This window comes from Gracilinanus agilis, chromosome 2, assembly GCF_016433145.1.
Source record: "Gracilinanus agilis isolate LMUSP501 chromosome 2, AgileGrace, whole genome shotgun sequence".
NCBI classification, from domain to species: domain Eukaryota; kingdom Metazoa; phylum Chordata; class Mammalia; order Didelphimorphia; family Didelphidae; genus Gracilinanus; species Gracilinanus agilis.
Window position 1 is genome coordinate 506,504,973 of NC_058131.1, and position 17,988 is coordinate 506,522,960.

Sequence of the window (17,988 nt, forward strand, 5' to 3'; positions counted from 1 at the left end):
TTCAGATCAGTATCTTACATCATATACTTTTAAAAAATTCAAGATGGCTATGTGACTTGAATAATAAAGGTCACATTATATAAAAAAATCAGAAGAGAATCAGTTTAGGTTCCTTTTACAGATATGGCTAGGATGAGAGTTCTTAATAAACAAGGGATAGAAATGATCATAAAAATGTTTCATTTGCATGAAATTTAAAAGATTTTGCATAAACAAAATTAATGCAACTAGGATACAAAGGAAAGATACAAAAGTCTTTGCATCAAATATCTGAGGAAGTTCTGATATCAAAGTTATATATGCACAGAAATATGTAAAACTAAAAACTATTCCCCAGTAGATAAGTGGTCAAAGGATCTGAACAAAGAGTTCTCAAAAAGATGGGTAAACTGTTAACAACAATATGAAGGAAATTCACTAAAGCACATAAAAGAAATATAAATAAAAATAACTCACACCTTACAAATTGGCTAAGATAACAAAAAGATGAGAATAGTCAATGTTGGGCATGTGACACACTGTTGGTGGTACTATGAAGGAGATCTAACTGTTCAGTAAAATAATTTAGAATTATGCTTAAAAATATCCATACCCTTTGAAATCCCATTACTAGATATATACTCCAAAGAAATCAGGTAGTAATAAAAGCCAAATACCAAAATACCTATGGCAAAAATTTTTGTAGTAGCAAAGACCTAAAAAGAAAATTATTTCCTTTTGGGTCAGCAACTATTTCATTTTTTATCTTCATATAGCTAGCATCTAGCACTAGTATATAGCTGATTCTTAATAAATACTTGATCAATGAATCCTGTCATCCAAATTGTTAATTCTTTCTCCACCAGCATAAGCAGCAACCTCTAAATGATTAGAGGGTCTTAGTAGATAGTGTTCAAGTGTTGTTGTGGCTAAAAAATATATTACCCTGTTGGTAATAAGTCTCTTTATTAGTGAAGTCGCTTCTCAAATGAGAGACAAGCAGTCTGATATTAGTTCTTTGCTTGAACAATTAGATAACATCTAACTTTTTTTAAACATAAAGAACAGTCCTGTTTAAGTAAACTGAGGGCAAGGAAGCCATCTTATATATCTTTGTAATTTCTCTAACATATTGTTCTGCGCAAAGGTACACAATATATTTGTAATTACCATGGAACCCCACTTAAGATTCTTCAAGCTACATTTGCTAATGGAAAGAATGAAACCTTTAATTGAAAGTAACTTTAATTCTAAAGGTTATTATTTTGTCCAGTTGCTTCTATGGAGAGTGGGAAAGGGAGGGAAAGAAAGGAGGGATGTAGGGTCCATACCTTTGATAACATTACTGTAGAGAATTCCTTGTGAGGAAACTAATTGTTCTGAAACTTAGGGGTCTTAAAGAGTTGCCTGGAGCACTATGAGGTGAAGTAACTTAGGGTCACACAATCACTATGTGTCAGAGATAAGGCTTAAACTCAAGTTTTTCTGACTCTGAGACTAACAAGACATACAAATTGTTCCTTTTACTACATTTTCCTTTTTCTTGTAGATTCTAAGTCTTACCCTCATTCACACTCTCTCTGTCTTTCTCTGTCTCTGTCTCTGTCTCTGTCTCTGTCTCTGTCTCTGTCTCTGTCTCTGTCTCTGTCTCTGTCTCTCTCTCTCTCTTTCTCTCTCACACACACACACACACACACACACACACACACAAATGCTCACACTCATACATACAATAATGGTTTTGGATGAAAATCACAGAAGGAAGTGAGGAAAGGCCAGATTTTTCATAGGGTTACTTGATCATCAAAAAATCATTTTTCCATTAATCTGAAAACATCTATTACCCATTAAGGAAAACTATCACTTCTTTGACCTTTCTAAAACTCTGGCATAGACTCAAATGTGCCAAGCTGTAATCACTGACCCAACAGCAGACTGCCTTTTTCAATGGCAATCTCCATTCCTTCTTTATTCTTTGAGATGACTTGAAGAAAAATGATAGAAACCTCCAATCTTTATGTCCACTTATTGAAATAATAATAGCTGATAATCATATATTTCAAAGTTTGCAAAGTACTTTACATCTATTATATCATGAAAGAGAACCCATCTGAGATGTGCATTACAGGAAGTTAAAGTTTCTATAAAACAGAACTGAGGTGAGGATATATATGAGGGAACCACTTGTAGAAAACTGTGGAGTCAAAAGATGAAAGGATCGATTAGCAAACCAGCCTGAATGACACTGAAAATATGTGATGGGTCTTTTGAGTGAAGGCTGCTCTCTGTGCAGCTGGACATTCCTACAAATGAAGAATGCTAAAATATGATTAAAACACATTATTCATAGAATTGTCCTTAGTGGGCCCATTCTCCAAATGCCTGACACAATTGCTTCACAGTCCAAGTGATTTTACCTTTTAATTTCTCTCTATTAGTTCAAGGTTCAGTGACAAATGCAAATTTGCCCAAGAAAAGAGGAAATGTATGTCCCTTCATAAACTGCTTGAATGAATACATAAAGAAATATCCTTTTTCTTACCATTTTCTTTGCTGAAGCTAATTTGGTTTTTGTTATTTATTCATCTAGCTTTGATGTTATAATCATTGTTTTCAGGGTTCTTTTAACCACTGAGTAATTTAAACTGTCAGTGTTTCATTGCTGTCTCCTGACAAGTGCTTATTAGAACTGACTAATGGACCTCATAGGCAAGCAACCACAGCACAGAGCCCTAGAGACCCAAGAGATTCCCTATATACACCTGCCTTTGGAAAGGCACAGGAGCCTTCATAGATCTTAAAGACAGCAGTTTCAGAGCCTACTTTTTATTTAAGGGACATCCAAGTCACACTGACATAGATTTATCAGAGTTCTGAAGCTATCTGGTACAAAAAGCATCTGCTGGCCCCTAAATCTTCTTGTGCTCTTCTTCAGGTGCAAAAGGTTCTTTTCCATTTGCTGGGCATAAGTTTCTCCTGTTTAACTTTCAGGATATTTTTATGCAAAAAAGTTATTTTCACTAAAAAATACTATTGGTTTTGGTGTTAGTACCCATAAATATTATTAAGCATGTTCACAATAATAGGTTACATTGTAGCATAAGGAAAATAGTACTAGATTTAGAGTTAGAAAACACATGTTTGAATCTCAATTTTTCCACTGACAAGATATAATCTTGGACAAGTTATTTCCCTTCTGGCTCTTTGTTTCCTTATATTTAAGATGAAAGGATTGGACTTGAGGATTTCCTAGGTCCCTCCCAGGTTTTTATTCCTATGATCTTCAACTAAACACTTCTCCCACTGGCAATCATGACAACCCTAGAAGGTGTGCAGTGTGAGTTTTTGTGGATATCACTATCTCCATTTTACAAAAGAGGAATCTAGGATTCAGAGAAGGCAGAAGCCCAGAGTCACACATTTGGAAGAGTCAGGATTAGGATCCCACACTCCTGATTTCCTATCCAGGTATTCTACCACTACACATTTTCAGCAACATAGAACAGAAAAGGCCAATCACTATCTACTCAAAGCTAGTTAAAGAGTATTTTTCCACTCAGCACTATATCCACCTCTGGCAACACATGTTGATGTTTGCCAAATTTTGCCTCTTTTCCTAGGTCATCTAACCCTCTTATTTATAGATTAGAAAATTGAGGCCTAGAGAGATAAAGGAATGACTTTTTATTATTAAACTCTAGCCTTTGAGAAAAAAATCTAAGCTTTGATCCTTCTGAAATATTTTAGGGATTAGGGAACAAGTAACAGAGCACCTAGGAACCTTGCAATCACATTATCCTTATAGTCACATACTCTTCATTCTCTTATAAGTAGAGGAGGTCAACTTATTATAGCAGGGGGAACATATTGGAGGATGGTAGGAATGAATATTAGGTTGCTAGATTCATGGAGGGTCTTGAATGCCAGGATGATACATTTAGATTTTTCACAGTAAGAATCAAGAAGGGCTAAAATTATGCTACATGGTGATCCTTGGAAGGAACTAGGGATATTTAACTTGCAGAGGACTTACGGACTTGATTATTATCTTTAAATATTTTTCTTAATGTGAAAGAGAAATTCGACTTGTTCTACTTGATTACAAAGTGAAGAACTAAGAACAAGGTAGGGAGGCTGGTGGGGGGAAGTTATAGGGAAGTAGAGTTCAGTTCAATATAAGAAAAACCTACCCAAGACTGAGAACTATCCATAGATGGAATGATCTGTCTTATGAGGTAGTGAGTACCCTATTATTGAAGGACTTGAAGTTGAAAAACATCTTTTAAGGGATGTTGTAGACAGAGTTTTTGGTTGGGGATTGGACCAGATGACCTCTAAATTCTCTTATGGACCTGTGATTACATAAAATAATCACTTTTAAGGAAGATTATTCTTATAGCAGCCCACAAGATAGATTGGAAAGGAGAGAGATTAGAGGTTGAAAGAAAGATCTGTAGGAGATCACTTTAGTAATCTAGGCATCAAGCCCCTGAGCATTTAGTGCTGGTAGTGGTGGGATTAGAGGCAGAAGCAAATCTGCTAGATGACTTCTGTACTTCTTTCCAACCCTAAAATCCTATGAGACATTTGAGGATGAGGAAGAAAAATAGATGTGGCCAAACATTTGGCACAACAGAAATGTTCTGGTTACTAAGCCAAGTGGAAGAATGAACTTCAGTGCAAAGTAATAGAGCATAGTCTTCATAAAGACAGTTTATTTGCTATCAAAGAGAAGACAGGGACTATGGGATATAACCCTACAGTCCTGCTATCTTCCATTATTTTACAACATGCATGGGCATCATGAAAAGGATTATAAGTGAGTTAGTACTCTACCTGGACCAGCAGTAGTAGGTTTGTATCTGGCAAAGGAGACTTTAACTTCAGAGCTTGGAGTAGCTCTAAGACAACACTACGAGACAAGTAGAATTTATCCCGCTCCTAAACAAAAACAAAAATAAGGGAGAAAAAGGTTTCTAAAAATTCACTTAGCATAGACCAATGTCATAGAGTACTTCAGCAAGATGCATAAGTCAGGAATGAAAAATGTAACTATGGGACGTATTGAAAATTACCTATTGAGCTGAATGGAAAAAAGAAATTGAAAAAGAAAATATCCCCAAAAAGGTTCATTTTGATTTGCCTTTTAAGCCCTAAGAACATGTAATTTGATCAACCAGGGGAAAGCAGAATATCTATCTCCTAAATATTGTTAAATATAGGAAGCCTTCCCCATTTGTAGGAGGAGAGTTTCTACATATCCTTGAGAAGAAATGATATATCCAATTGTTTCTGCGCTCATAGAGATCACCTAGCATAATTCTCTCATTTTAGAAATGTAGTAACTGAAAACTAGGAGAGATTGTCAGCCTGCATTCAAATTGACAGGCCCTCCGACTCCAATTCTGTGTTTCTCCACTACAGCAATTTCCTATTTAACAGCTAGTCATGCTTCTTTCCAAATCTTTTCCTTTGATTATTTGTTTCAATTAACAAACATTTGCTAAGTGGCTGTTAATATATGTAATAAGGCTCCATGATTCAAGACACAAAACCAGAAATGTTATAGTCTTTGACCAATTCTCTGTGGAGAATCCAGGGTGGGAGCAGGAGATATAGTATGCTCATAGACAAGTAAATGCAAAGTATTTTAAAAAGTCATTTAAAACAGAAGGGGGAACTGGAGAGGATAAGAAAGAGTAGCAGGAAAGACTGAGCTTTGAAAGAAATGATGGATTCTGCAAGTTGGAGATCAAAAATGCCTTATAGACACAGAAATGGGGAAGGGGGTAAATATTGCCTATGCAAAGGCACAGAAGTGGGAAATAGAATGTTATATATGAAGAACAGCTATTAGACCAATTTGCCTGGAATAAAGAGTGTATGAAGAGGGGGAAATATGGAAAGGTAGGTTGAAGCTATTTGAATCCTTTAAATAAACAGAACTTTGTATTTTACATTACAGACCAAAAGGAGCAAAAATTTTTTTTTTAAATAGGGGAAGAATATGGTCAGAATGCGAGTTTGGAATATTGGTTTGGCAGCTAGCTATGTGGATTGGAAAAAAATGGGATTGGAAGGAGATTATTTAGGAGGTTACTGCAATCACTCAAGCAAAATATGATGAGGGCCCAAGTTATGGTGATTGTAGTTTGAGCAGAGAGAATAAGGGAGGAAAAGAGGGTGGGAGAGAGGAAGGGGAGGGAGGATGGGAGAGAAAGAAGGAAAGGAGGGAGGGAAGGAAGGGAGAAATGGAGGAAGGAAGAAGGGAGGAAGGGAAAAGGAAGGAAGGAAGGGAGGGAGGGAGAGGGAATTTTAAGGAAGGATTACAAAGAAGACAAGAATGAACCTTACATGTAAGTTTATATTACTCCAGGCAAAATAAGAAACAAATTACAGAAAAGGAATCATCAGGCAGAGAGAATACCTTGATGTAATAGAAAGATCACTAGACTTGTGATGGACAGTCTGAGTTCAAATTCCAGTTCTTTTCATTATTATCTGTGAAGAATTAGGCAAGTTGCTTCCCATCTCTAGGACTCAGTTCCTTAATCTGTAATGTGGGGGGTGTGGAGGGGATCTGTATAAAATTATTTTTCTGATCCCTTCCAAATCTTTAAAGCTTGAGGTCCTATGATATGAATATATCTACAAAGTAAAGGCTATAACATGGAAAGAAGGAAAAAACAAGGCAGGGGAAGAGGAATAGAGAAAAGATACAAGGGTATTAAACAACAGAAACTCTTGCCAACTCTTGTTGTAGTAAATAGAGGCTTCCTTGTAAAGGGGTGTTTTGCATGGACTATAGATGAATGCAGAACTGAGACCCTACTGAGAAAAAACTTGGAAAACTTTAGAGCTAGAAAGAACAAACTTCATGTTATTTTCACAAGCATAAAAGCTCCTCTTTCCTTCTTGTCTTCTTTTTTCCCATTAGGACACTGTTAAACCACTCCAACAATGCTTCTGTATCTTCCATGCAAATAGTAGTTTTCCATTTTCTCAAGAGGAAGCAAACAACTCTCTGAGCTCAAGGTAATGCAATTGAGAGACCATTAAGGCAAGATGGCAAAAGATGAGATTATAATCTCAGAGACCAAAAGTCCAGAATTGGGGAGATTAAATCAATGATGAGAATTAAGGAGCAATATGCACAGGCTTTTACAAATGGCAAGCCAATATTTTTCTACTTTGGGATGAAAGAATGATATATGCATTAGATGTGTAAATTATTCATGGGTTCATAAGGACTTTGGATCTAAACAGGCCAATTAGTCTATTCTTATGGGTTTATGGAAAGTAGAATCATAAGACATAATTTAGAATTTCTGCTCTAATACCTGTGAGCTGTATGACCTCGGGCAAGTCACTTAAGCCTCTGCAAAATGGAAATGGCAGAATCATAGACCCTCAGAGCTAAAATGGAAATGATAGACTTTGGATATTTGAATATTGCACTCTCTCTCTCTTTCTGTCTGTTTCTGTCTCTGTCGCACACACACACACGCACACACACACACACACACACACACACCATTCTTTTCTTTATTTGTCATGGTTAAAATCTTCTCACTTTCCAAGTCATTCTCCACAGACACTATAGTTTTGCAAAGTCCTTCCTAAAATTTGGAGCCCAAAAACAAACATAATATTTCAAAGAAGGTATGACCAGGGAAGAATACAATAGGCAAAAAATTAACTCATTCTGGATACCATTATTCTGACTGGACCACTTAAGAGAACATTAACTTTTTTGGTTGCCATGATACAGTTGGTTCATCTTCAGCTGGTCCTCACACAAACTACTTTCTATCACAATTCTCTTTTACAGTAATGAGGCAGTTGATTTTTAACCTCAAAATAAGACTTTCTATATATCAGTACTATATGTTTCTTTGAGGGATTCAGATAACAGGAACATAGGATCATAAATATAGAACTAGCAGGATAAACATCACCACATACTAAATATAAAGCATCATAAGATAATGGAAAAAACACAGGATTTAATATGGGATTTGGGTTCAAATTCTGCTTTTAACACCAACTACCTGTGTGACCATGGCAAAGATTATTAAATCCCCTGTGTCTTGTTTTCTTCATCTGTAAAATGAAGATAATAATACCCATATAACCTACCTCATAGGGTTGTTGTGAGCATCAGTTACAATAGTATCTATAATGCACTTTGTAAACCACAAAATCCTATTAAAAATTTCAGCAATTGTCATTTGGACAAATATTCTAGACCAGTAGTGATGAACCTATGGCACAGGTGCCAAAGACAGCACACAGTGCATTCTCTGTGGACACACATGTTGCCCACTCCCCAGAGTTTGTTACTAGAAAGGCAGAAGGACTTGGGTGGAGCTGCTCCCCTCCCCACCCCCACCATGCCTGATGACATTTTTCCCATACCCACCCCTCTGCTCAGCATTCCAATGAGAAAGCACAGGAGGTAAAGTGGGTGGCTCATAGGTGACAGAGCTGGAGGAGAACAGAGCACTTGGGCTACTCCCCTCCCCCTCTCTACATTTGCTGAGGACATTCTTTACTTCACCCACCCCTCTGCCCAGCAGCCCAATGGGAGTGCTTTTTCCCTCCCCTGTGTGGGGTAAAGGGGGGGTCAGGGAGCACCTAGCATTTGGTGGGGCAGCAGGCATGGCACTCAGTCTAGGGGGGGCATGATCTGGCACTCCATCTCTAAAAGGTTCACCATCGCTATTCTAGATGGTCAAAATCTTTCTGGATCCCAATTCTGTTATACAATCTATATATTAGCTATCTTTCCCAACTTTGGACAATTTACAAATTTGTTAAGTGTGAATTAATGCTTAAATTATTAAGTTAGCAATTTTAGTTAAATTACTAATAAATAATTCTGATTAAATTATTAAAATTAATAAAATTAAGGGCAGCTGGGTAGCTCAGTGGAGTGAGAGTCAGGCCTAGAGACAGGAGGTCCTAGGTTCAAACCCGGCCTCAGCCACTTCCCAGCTGTGTGACCCTGGGCAAGTCATTTGACCCTCATTGCCCACCCTTACCACTCTTCCACCTATGAGACAATACACCAAAGTACAAGGGTTTAAAAAAAATTAATAAAATTAAAATTAATAAAATAAAATATTAATCCAAGTAACTTATTAATTTTAAAAATGTTACATAGCACAAAGACACTGGCCTCTTTGCTGTTCCTTGAACAAAACATTTCAACCAATTCTGGACATTTTTGCTAACTGTCCCTCACATCTAGAATGCCACTAGTCTTCATCCCTACCTCCTGACTTCTCTGATTTCCTTCATATCTCAGCTAAAATTCCACCTTTTGTAAAAGCAATTTCCTAGTCCTCCTTAATCTTAGTTCTTTTCCTTGGAAACCATCCCCACTTTATATTGTATATATCTTGTTGGCACATAGTTATTGCCATGTTGTCTCCTTCATTAACCTGTGATCTCCATGAGGCCAGGGATTCTCTTTTACCTTATTATTTGTAGTGTTTAGCACAGTATCTGACATACAGTAGGCACTTACTTAATATTTACTGACTAAATGACTAACACTCTTTTGGTCTGATTGCTCAACCATTTCTAAATTTCCTAATTCTACTAGTAAGAGATTGTCAAGTATGTTGGTAAAACCTTCTTTTGGGGTTGTTTGGAGAGCAGAACAAGATAAGAGATGTGGAAGAATTTTGTAAACTAGAACCAGAATGATAGTATATTATTGTTAGCATCATGAAGATAATAATGACAATGATGGTGGTGGCAGTGATGGTGATGATGAAGCAGCAGCTGTATTGGAATAGGAAGTTCTAATCTCATCTATAAAATGGAGATAATACCTATAGTACCTACCTCACAGAGTTATGACAAGGCTTAAATAAGATAATGAAGGAAGAGCCCTTGGTAAACCATAAAAGTGTATATAAATAACTATTATTTCTAATTCAATGCTATTACTTACCAGTCACATAATCTTAGACAAGGCCCCATAACTTCCTGAGCCTTAGTTTCCTCTTCAATAAAATAAAGGTAATAATATCTGAACTACCTAACTCACAGAGTTGTGAGGATCAAACAAGAAATTGCCATATGAAGATAAGTTATCATCATCATTCACTTTGCATATAAGCCTTCTATTTTGCCTTTTTTTCCCCTAGACTGCTCATAATACTTTCTCCTTTCCTAGTCCTTCCTCTACTGATAAAATGTAAATTGGATAATTTTTTTGGTCTTCTTATCATCAGCAATTAGCATGGTGCTTAACATATAGTATAAGTTTAATAAATTCTTATTAGTTGATTAATATAACCTTTTTCTTTAGGTTTGTGTTTGTTTTTTACAAGGCCTTTCCTGATCCCCCTGTTATTAGTGCTTTCCCTATCCCTCTAAACTTTGTTTTTTAATATATATCATGCTTTATCTTTAAAAAAGTTGCTTCAAGATTCTTGGAGTTACGTATGTTTCTTTTTTTTTTAAATTACCAGTTCCTAGCACACAGTAGACCTTTAGTATTTTTTAAACTGGTTTAAATGTGTTCAAAATATAAACTGAATATAATATGTATAAAAGCTTCATTCTAATGGTATTTATTGGGACAATGGCCAAAAGACTTAATAATTTCCTTAAATTTAAGAGAAAAAATAACTAGGATTTGACATTGATTTGAAAGAAGCTTCTCACCACTCTGGCATGCCCATTGTATTCTTCCTTACCTTAGTAAAAGCTCTGTAACATAAGCCACACAATTCCACCAGGTAGGCCAATGTGAAGACAGCATTTTGAATGACAAAGCTGAGCAGTTTTGAAAATGGTTCCAGCAGACTCTGCAATGGGATATGGGTTGAAGAAAATCAATTGCTGATTCCTTCAGCATAAATAAATAGAATTAAAATCTCACAATGCTGAACTGTAATGAGATTATTATTTTTTGCTTGAAAGGTAGCTGGAGATGCTACATTTGTAGCCAAAAATTTGTTCAGGCAAGACTTCCATGTTTATAAGGCATCCTAGAAACAAAGTATCAGAAATCAGAAATGCAGTTTCACTCAGTGGTTCAAAGTACAACAATCTATCATTGTTATTGCTTGGAAGAAATCTAATTCTTTCCTATGATATCATTTCTAAACACACCGTTCCCCCCCCCCCCACACCCCATTCCCTAGTAAAGAGAGGCAGCATGGCTAAGTAGGAAAAGCAATGGATCAGAGAACTGAATTAACTAGAATGAGGGAATGAAAAGGAATGTCTGCCATCTTGTGTTGTGTTGTGTTTCTTCTAAAACAGTGTTGGACATAAGGCCTAAATATTAGAATACTGTTATAAATATGTACAATACACAGACATAAAAATATGTGCCTATATATACATGCACACACATGTATATATGTATGTATGGCCAATCCATGCATATAATATTAATTTTAACTCAACAATTCAACAACGTTTATTAAGAGCCTATTGGGTGCAAGGCATCGTGCCAAAGCCTGAGGACAGAATGCCAAAAACAAAACAGTTCTTGCCCTCATGGAGCTTATATTCTTGGGAATGCATGGGAGTACAGCATGCAAGATGTAACCAGACAAGGAACCACAAAGTATATACAAAAAAATATAAGGTTATTTCAAGAAGGAGAGTATTAACGTTTATTAAATGCCTACTTTTTGCCACATACTGTGGTTGGTGATAAGGAAATGAGGATGAAAAATGACAACTCTGTTTTTATGCCAAATCTGAATGCATAAGGTATATACATACATAAGTATGATACAAGGCAGAATGTAACAAGCACAAAAGTAAGATCTAGACAAAGTCCAATAAGAAAGAAAAGTGAGGAAGAAGAGACATTTTCAGCTAAGGGGCTTAGGGAAAACTTCATGCCTAATTACATCATGGAGACAAGGGTTTATAAAAAATTAATGTGGGGTAGAGGGTAACCTTTTCAGAATTCACGAAGGCAGAGGACAGCAGTAATTCAATACAGCAAACATTTATATATTGTTTATTGTGTGTAAGACACTGTACCAGGCCCTAAAAACATAAAGAAAGACAAAAACAAAATATCCCCTGCCTTCAAGGAGTTTATATTCTACTAGATAGGCAACAGTTAAGTAAATAAGAAGTAGTACGTGGAGTGGCAAAAATAAAGTAACAAACTGTGAACATCTGGAAATACAGAGAGAAAAAATTATAGAAAAGAACAAAGAAATGGAAAGAACAAAACCTTGGAGAATACCTACATTAGAATATACACCTGTCTAATGAAAGAGAAAGAAGAGTGGGTAGAGAGTTGTAAAAGGAGAACTAACATAGTATAGAGTCACAGAAAAATAAGGAGGAATTTAAAGAAGTTTAGGTTTATTCTGGAAAGCAACACAGAACTATACCCAAAAAGTTACTAAACTGTACATACATTTTTGACTCTGTGATACCCCTATCAGGTATTTAGCCCAAAGAGGTCAAAGAAAGAAGAGGGAAGCAGAATTGGTTAGGGTGAGTACTAGGGTTGGGTCAGTAGTTAGTCAGGTGAGCAATTTCAAATGTTGCAAAGGGGCTGAATTGTAGATAAGGATAAGGGATAAGAAAGAGTCAATGGAGGTAGTGATAAATCATTGGTGACCTTTAAGAATTGTTGCACTTGTTTTGTGGAAGCAGAAGCTTTGGCTTGGGAACTAGATCTGACCGGTCATGTAACTAACATCTAACTGCTGGAAAAAAATAAAAAGATCCAAGAAGAGTTAAGTGGTATACTTTGGATGGAGCAGAGTACATGAAAGAGAATTGTAAAATAAGACTGGAATATTAGGTTGAAGCCAGGAAAATGTGGCATACTGGAGAGCCGTCTTGGAACAGGAAGATCTGACACACAAGAATATTAGCATTTTATAGAGTGCCTACTATGTCTTAGACACTGTGCTAAAAACTTTACAAGTATTATCTCATTTGATTCTCACAGCCATCCTGGGTTATTATTGTTGAGTTGTTTTAGTCATCTCCAACTCTTTGTCAACCTATTTGAGGTTTTCTTGGCAGTACTGGAATGGTCTGCCATTTCCTTCTCCAGCTTATTTTACAGAAGCAAGTAGAGGTCCAGTGACTTACTCAGGATCACACAACTAGTAAGTGTCTGAAACCAGATTGGAACTCAGGTCTTCCTAACTCCAGAACTAGCATTCTATCCACTATATCATCTAGTTATCTAATATACTGCCTAATACAGATACTAGATATCTGACCCCAAGCAAGTCTCTTTCCCTCTTAATACTCTAGGCAACTTTCTAAGATGATATGTACCAGAGATGATACTAACTTGCATTAGCAGCGAGTTTTATCATCCAGAGTTCCCTTTACCAAGGAAATCACAATTCCAGCCCCCATTCCTAAACTTAAATAAGAGACTCAAAAGTTTGGATTTTATACTGTTTGGCAATGTGGAATCATTGAAGGTCTTTGAACAGGAAAGTGGCAAGGTCAGACCTACATAGTAGGAAGATTGATTTGATAGATTGTGAAGGAAGAATTGGAGAAAGGGGATACTGAAGGTAGGAAGATCTTATTTAGAAGGCTCTTGTAAGGTTTAGGCCAAAGGGGATAATGTCCTGAACTAGGTAATGACAGCATGAATTCAAGGTGGAAGAAACTGCCATGATAGACCACAAGACTTGGCAACTAACTGGATATGAGAGATGAGGAAGAGAAAAGAATCAAAAAGGACTCTGAAGCTTTGACCCCAGGTGACTGGGAAAGTATTGATACTATCAGTAAAAATATACAAGTTAGGAGACAGATTGGTTGACAAAGAGCTCTTCTCATCCCTTCTTCATCTAAATCCTATTCCTTCATTAAGGTTGAGTTCAAACTAAACATCCTCCATGAGTTCTTCTTTGACCATTCTAGCTCTCTATGCATCTACCGGATTAATGATGTCTACATACCATTCATTTGGCACTTATCGTGTTCTTATCAGTATAAGAAAAGGCTATGTGATAGAAAGAAAATAATATGAGACCTAGAGTCATAAAACTTAGGTTTTAGTCCTGTTTCTTCCACTTACTAGCTAGGTTACCTTGGAGAAATCACACAAGCTCTCTGAGTCTCAGTTTCTCCTTCTGTAAAATGAGGATAATATTACATTATCTATCTCAAAGGTTTGTTGTAAGAGTCAAATGCATTAATTATGTAAAGGAGCTTTAAAAATTGTATTTTACTGCAGTATACATAAATATTAGCTTTTACTTATTTCTTAATGTCTGGAGTCTAAGTGTCATCTCCCCCAAATAGATGGTAAACTTCAACTTCTTGTGGAAAGGAAATAAATACTTCCTTATATCCTCATATTGCATAACACAGTAGTTTGGGCATGGGAAGTACTGAATAAATATTTATTGAACAAAAGATATCCATTCAGTATTGTCATTTGCCCTGAGCCAAAGAGAAGCTCTTTATAAAATTGTTTTTAAAAAATTTAGGTTCCAGAGCTCTTTATACTGCATTTGTATTCATCTTAAAGTATATCTGAACGTGACCCAGCTTATAAACTCATACTTATAGCAATCACAAAAAACCTACAGAATCAATGAACTTTAAAGTATGAGACCTGAGACATCATGGAGTCTAAGTGGGCTTAACCAAGGATCATCTCTAAAATATTCAGCCTTCAAATGAAACCTCTACTAATGAGAAGCCCACCCCTCCCAAGGCAATCTGTCCCATTCATGGATAACTCTAATTATTATTAAAGGTTTTTCTTTTATTAAATTAGAGTTAGGCTCTCTTCAACTTCCATCAATTGTTCTGCCACCTTGGGAGAAATGGTTCCCTCTTCCACGTGAGAGCTCTTCAAATACTTACAGATTGTTACTCTGTTCCTATAAACAAAGTTGTATGATGGAGTGCAAAGGTATCACACTTAAGATTCTACATGTTGCCTTGCACAGTAATCACATTAAAATGTAAATGGGAAATGTTTAACAAAATAAATTAAAATATAATATAATGTTAATTTGTGGCTTTCTAAGTTGATATGTTGCCACCAGGAATCCATCTGTTTGAGTTTGACATCATAGGTATATTAGAAAGAGTGATGGTTTTAAAAATCAAAGGATTGGGGGCAGCTGGATAGCTCAGTGGATTGAGAGTCAGACCTAGAGACAGGAGGTCCTAGGTTCAAATCTGCCCTCAGACACTTCCCAGCTGTGTGGCCCTGGGCAAGTCACTTGACCCCCATTGCCTGCCCTTACCACTCTTCTAACTAGGAGCCAATACACAGAAGTTAAGGGTCTAAAATAAAAAAAATTTTTAAAAGAAAAAAAACCAAAGGATCTGGGTTCAAGTCTGGATTCTACCTCTTGCATGACCTTGGGTAAGTCACCTCACTCTGTTTCCTCATTTGCAAAATGAGGAGGCTGGACTGGGTGGACTCTAAGAACAGCGCTAGATCATATCAAACTTTTGAAATAAGTAACATGCTCTGAAATAATACTATAGAGAGAAGTAGTAACTGGAACACAAGAAACCATTTCATATGCCTATAATGTCACATGTTACATACCATCATGACACTATACTCTAGGCTGAGAAAAAAAAAGAGGGTATAAAAAATCATTTAATAACCAATAGTACTGATCTACAGTGATCCTGTATCTGTTTTTATTTTAACATAAAATAATTTTTAGGTAAAGTTATACCATATTCTAAGAACACCGAACTTTCTGTCAGAAGAGTGACTTTGAGTGTTGAGTACCAGACATGTGACCATGACTTAACTACTTCAAGTTGGTCTCTTTATCTGTGAAACTGGGATAATAATGCTAACTCTGTCTACCTGCAGAGAGTTGTTCTGATGACCAAATGAGATAATGGAAGCAAATGTAAACTGTAAAGCATGATATAAATGTGAACATCATTATTTTTATGACTATTATTTCTATTAATTAAAAAGAACATACCCTTGTAGCACTGGTGGTTGGTATCTTCAGGAGGCAGATCATTATTCTCAAACTGGAATCTAAAGAACACTGACCAAAAAATGAAAGAAGGGCAAAATCAATACCTTTTTGGGTCTATATTTTGTTTTTAGTACTTCCAATGAACATTTATTTTTATATTTTTTTATTTAAAGTTTTGTTGATGTCTTTACTTTTTATACCACCACCAAGTATATGCAATATTTCCTCCATAAAATCCTCCTTTTAAATAATGAAAAAAATGAGCTAAAGGAAGTGACACTTTTATCATGTATACCACATCTCATACCCACATTCTCCCACCTCTTTTCCAAGCAAAGGAAAACATGTTCCATCATTTATTCTCTAGGACTAAAAACTAATCTTTTTAAGTATCAATTTTAGCTTAAAATAAATATGAGCTGCCTCCATTATTGCCTGCTGACAAGTTCATTTAAAAAAAATTCTCATACAATATAATAATTGCTCCTGACCAGTTGTGATTTTTAAGATATAGTTCAAAGTTTGATGTAGTTCAAAGCCATAAGTAAATGTACATGTTATACACATATTTTATAGTCTTATAGTTATAAATGTACCATATTTAAGAAAATGCTAATCTGATCAGAAAACGCTTTCAGGGAACCACTGTAGACTTAGGCTTATATAAATATAATAAATAATCCTTGGTTCCAAAGAATAGTTCAGCTGCTTTTTGCTCCCTTTCATAGTCATCAAAGCTAAGCTGAATGGAAGACAGAAATTTACATAAGGAGAAATCATGCCTCACAAATTAATCTACTATAGTCTATGAGGAGACAAACAAATATATGGACATGGGCTAGCTAAGAGACATCATTTAGGCATTCCAAAAGGTTTGAAAAATATTTTTAATTGTGTTAACAATGGAAGAAAGATTTTGTCAAGGATAGGGAATTCTCTTGTTTGGCATTTGTAAAAAGGGTTTTTTACTTCTACCTGTAAACAGTACTGTATATCTTCTAGCTACCAATGCTAAACTGCTATAGATGAGCATAAGAAGATTTTTATGAAGCATCCCTTTATGTGGAAACAGAGGATAATATATTGTCAGCAACAACAGTGAGCTGAAAGGTCTCTGCTTTGGCCAAGTACAATGCTTCTTACCTTGTTCTGTTTCTACTAAAGTTCTGAAAACTGACATGGGTCACAATTATTCTCTGTTGGGCTTAACTGGGTTATTTATTCTCTTTCAATCCAGAATTAATTGGCATTATATATGCTATTTAGTTCTATCAGAATCTAATTGTTTTAAATGCCCCTAAATGATGCCCTGGAACAATTTTCCATTCATTTACCTATCTAGTAGGTGGACTGGGAGCACTGGTAATATATGCATGGGCATTGTGTGGCACAATTGAAACAGTAACACATATCCAGAGACATAGAAGGGAAGTCATTAATCTAGGTTAGTTCTTTATATCCAGTACGATGTTGGACAAATCACTTCCCCTATAAAGCTCTCAGTGTCCTCATGTCCAAAAAAACCTAGATGATCTCTAATGTCTCTTCTAGTTCTAAGTCCTATGGTCCTATGAACTGGAAATAAATATTTCTGTTACACACAAAGGGGAGTTGATGACTGAAATGAATTCAAATAGACCTTTAAAATATTTTATTTCAGAAACAAATAAAAAACGTTGCCTAGCTTTACAAGACAGAAACTAAAAGAACTTCATATTTAGAAGAACAAATGAGAAGATGAAGATGCCCCATAGACATCTTAAATTCAACATGTCTAAAACCAAATTTATTATTTTTTCACTAAAACTCTCCCCACTGGTAAGTGATGTCAGCAAGACAGTGTATGATAAACCCAAAGAGCCCAACTTTTGGGACATGAATCCACTATTTGACAAAAACTTCTGGGAAATTTGGAAAATAATATGGGAGAGATTAGGTTTAAATCAACTTCTCACACCCTACACCAAGATAAATTCAGAATGGGTGTATGATCTGAATATAAAGAGGGAAACAAAAATAAGTTAAGTGAACACAAAATAGTATACCTGTCAGATCTCTGGGA

The 17,988-nt window shown here is 35.9% G+C and overlaps 1 protein-coding gene across 3 annotated transcripts in view; it reads right to left on the reverse strand.

Annotated features, from left to right (window-relative positions):
• The window catches only part of UNC79 (unc-79 homolog, NALCN channel complex subunit), a 310,022-nt gene that overhangs the window by 40,740 nt on the left and 251,294 nt on the right, over window positions 1-17,988 (reverse strand). For all 3 annotated transcript variants that reach the window (XM_044662137.1, XM_044662136.1, XM_044662138.1), the window contains 3 exons: window positions 15,927-15,995; window positions 10,695-10,805; window positions 4,816-4,920 (listed from right to left, as the gene is read on the reverse strand). In XM_044662137.1, the coding sequence (XP_044518072.1) occupies window positions 4,816-4,920; window positions 10,695-10,805; window positions 15,927-15,995 (285 nt within the window). The remainder of the gene's footprint in view (window positions 1-4,815; window positions 4,921-10,694; window positions 10,806-15,926; window positions 15,996-17,988) is intronic.